General features: G+C 41.1%; 1 protein-coding gene across 1 annotated transcript; it reads left to right on the plus strand.

Annotated features, from left to right (window-relative positions):
* Window positions 1-577: 577 nt before the first annotated feature.
* On the plus strand, window positions 578-1,063 carry LOC311242390 (protein CFAP276-like; the record flags this gene model as incomplete). The annotated part of the gene is made up of 1 exon (XM_084331347.1): window positions 578-1,063. One exon carries the CDS (start codon window positions 578-580, stop codon window positions 1,061-1,063), a length of 486 nt encoding a protein of 161 aa, XP_084187473.1.
* Window positions 1,064-2,312: the final 1,249 nt, after the last annotated feature.

Below are 2,312 nucleotides of genomic sequence, written 5' to 3' on the forward strand. Positions count from 1 at the left end.
AAGGGCTAGCACCAGCCGACAGGCACTTTAAGGCAATATGCACTTTAAACTGGAACACTGAGCAATTTATTTTAGGTACTGTTGCATTTTTTCTTTTTAATTGTTTGTGTAAAACTTTTATTGTGGGGATTGTATTGCATGTATTCTTGTGTTTTTTATTGTATGTTTTTATAATGTCTGTACTGTATGTGGCACCAAGACAAATCCCAATCAACCATGGTTGAAATGGCAATAAAGTTTTCTATTCTATTCTTCTATTCTATTGAATGAGATACAAAAGAAAATTATATACATTTATTTTTTTAAATTAAATTAATTTTGAGTTAATTTTCATAACGCGATAATTTGATGATGTGTAATCAATTAATCTAATTAACGCGATAAACCGGACAGCCCTAGTCATAATAGAACATTCTAGAACATTTGTGATGTCACAGTATGATGATGTCATAATCAAACATTCTAGAACATTTGTGCATTATTATATTCAACAATTCCCTCAGAGGATCTCATTGTGCATATTGTCACACTGCTGGACAGTACTGAACAGATTTTGGTCTCCTCCTCATCACTCATCATGTCAAGCCGTGATCCGTACCCCGTAATAAGACCCGAGAACGAGTACGCCTTCACCGGGGCCAAGCCACAACAGAGAGCTGCGTACGATAAACCAACCAACGTCGCCCAAAAAGAGGAGCCGTGGCGGCGCCTCCACGCGACGGCCACTTGTTCGAGCACCCGACGGAGTGTCATGTGTCAAGCGGCTCCTAAAGACAGTCTGGACCTACATCTGAACTCCACCTATGACCAATGCAAAGACGTCCTCTGTGCCAAGAGCCAGACCCTCTATCAGAAAGAGACCGTCTCAGAGCACCACAGTAGGATGCTGGTGAAGCGTGAAGAGAAGGCCCCACAGGGTAAGCAGGAGGTCGATTTCCGCGTGTGGGTCAACCCAGAGCGGTGTTCCATTCACAGCATCCGGGGGATAGTAGTGTCCCATCACAGCGCCTCCACCAACGGGGGCTACAGCCGGAAGCACGACGGTGGCTTGTACTCCACCTAGAGCGTCCAGTTACACCATTCACTCTGACGGCTTCTAATGACGTTGCTAGAAATAAAGAAAATTCGGTAAAAAAAAATAATAATCATTTAAAAAATTTTTTTAATGAAAAACGATTTTTTTTTTTTTTTATTAACTGGGTCTCCTTGTGCTAACCATAGTGCTAGCTCTATCTAACTAAAGTTAGCTAGCACTAGCACAGCCATGGAGAAAATATCACTGATTCCCGCCGGAAGGGGTCAGATGACCCCTGACAGCTTATATGAGAAAAAGAAACAGTGTAAACTATAATTACCTCTTAATATAAAAATATGAGGTTTACCACAGGAAAGGAAAAGGAACAAGAGATGCAATCTGCCAACTCAGAATCATTGGTGAAAAATCGATAGACCAGCAGAAGAAGCTGTATATTTGCTTCATCGATTTCACGAAGGCCTTCGACAGAGTTGAACATACAACATTGATGAGAACAATGGAAGAATTCAAAATACCAGTTTCTGACCGAAGAATAATTGCCAACTTATACTGGAGGCAGAAGGCTAATGTTAGAATAGGAAAGGAGAAATCAAGAGACTTCCCGGTGGAGAAGGGTGTAAGACAAGGATGCATCTTGTCCCCTGTACTCTTTAATATGTACAGTGAATCACTGATGAAAAAAGGTCTGAGAGGAGGGAAAGGAGTAAAACTTGGCGAAGAGAACATCACCAATATAAGATACGCGGATGACACCGCTATAGTCTGTAACTGTCAAGAAGATCTACAGGACATGATGAATAAGCTGAATGTCGAATGCAAAAACTATGGAATGTCGCTAAACACAAAGAAAACTAAAGTAATGATCATTGAAAAAACACCAGGAACTGTTTGTAAAATACAGGTGGATGGAGAAAAACTTGAACAAGTGAAGGAGTACATGTACCTTGGAAGCTGGATCAGTGAAGGTGGAAGAGCTAACATGGACATTAAGAGAAGAACCGGAATTGCAAAGGGCGCATTCTGGAACCATAAAGAATTATTGAGAAGAAACATAAGTTGGAAAACGAAGACCAGGATTTTGGAAACGTATGTTATGTCAGTCTTTTCATACGGAGCAGAAGCATGGACGCTGAATGAAGAGGCAAAGAGGATGATAGACTCTTTTGAAATGTGGACACTGAGGAAGATGCTGAAGATAACATGGAAGGATAAGATCAAGAATGAGGAGGTACTGAGAAGAGCGGATATGCAAGGAGGACAGCTGCTGGAGAGGTTG

The sequence above is a fragment of the Notolepis coatsorum genome, assembly GCF_963971535.1.
Source record: "Notolepis coatsorum genome assembly, chromosome: 16".
NCBI classification, from domain to species: Eukaryota; Metazoa; Chordata; class Actinopteri; order Aulopiformes; family Paralepididae; genus Notolepis; species Notolepis coatsorum.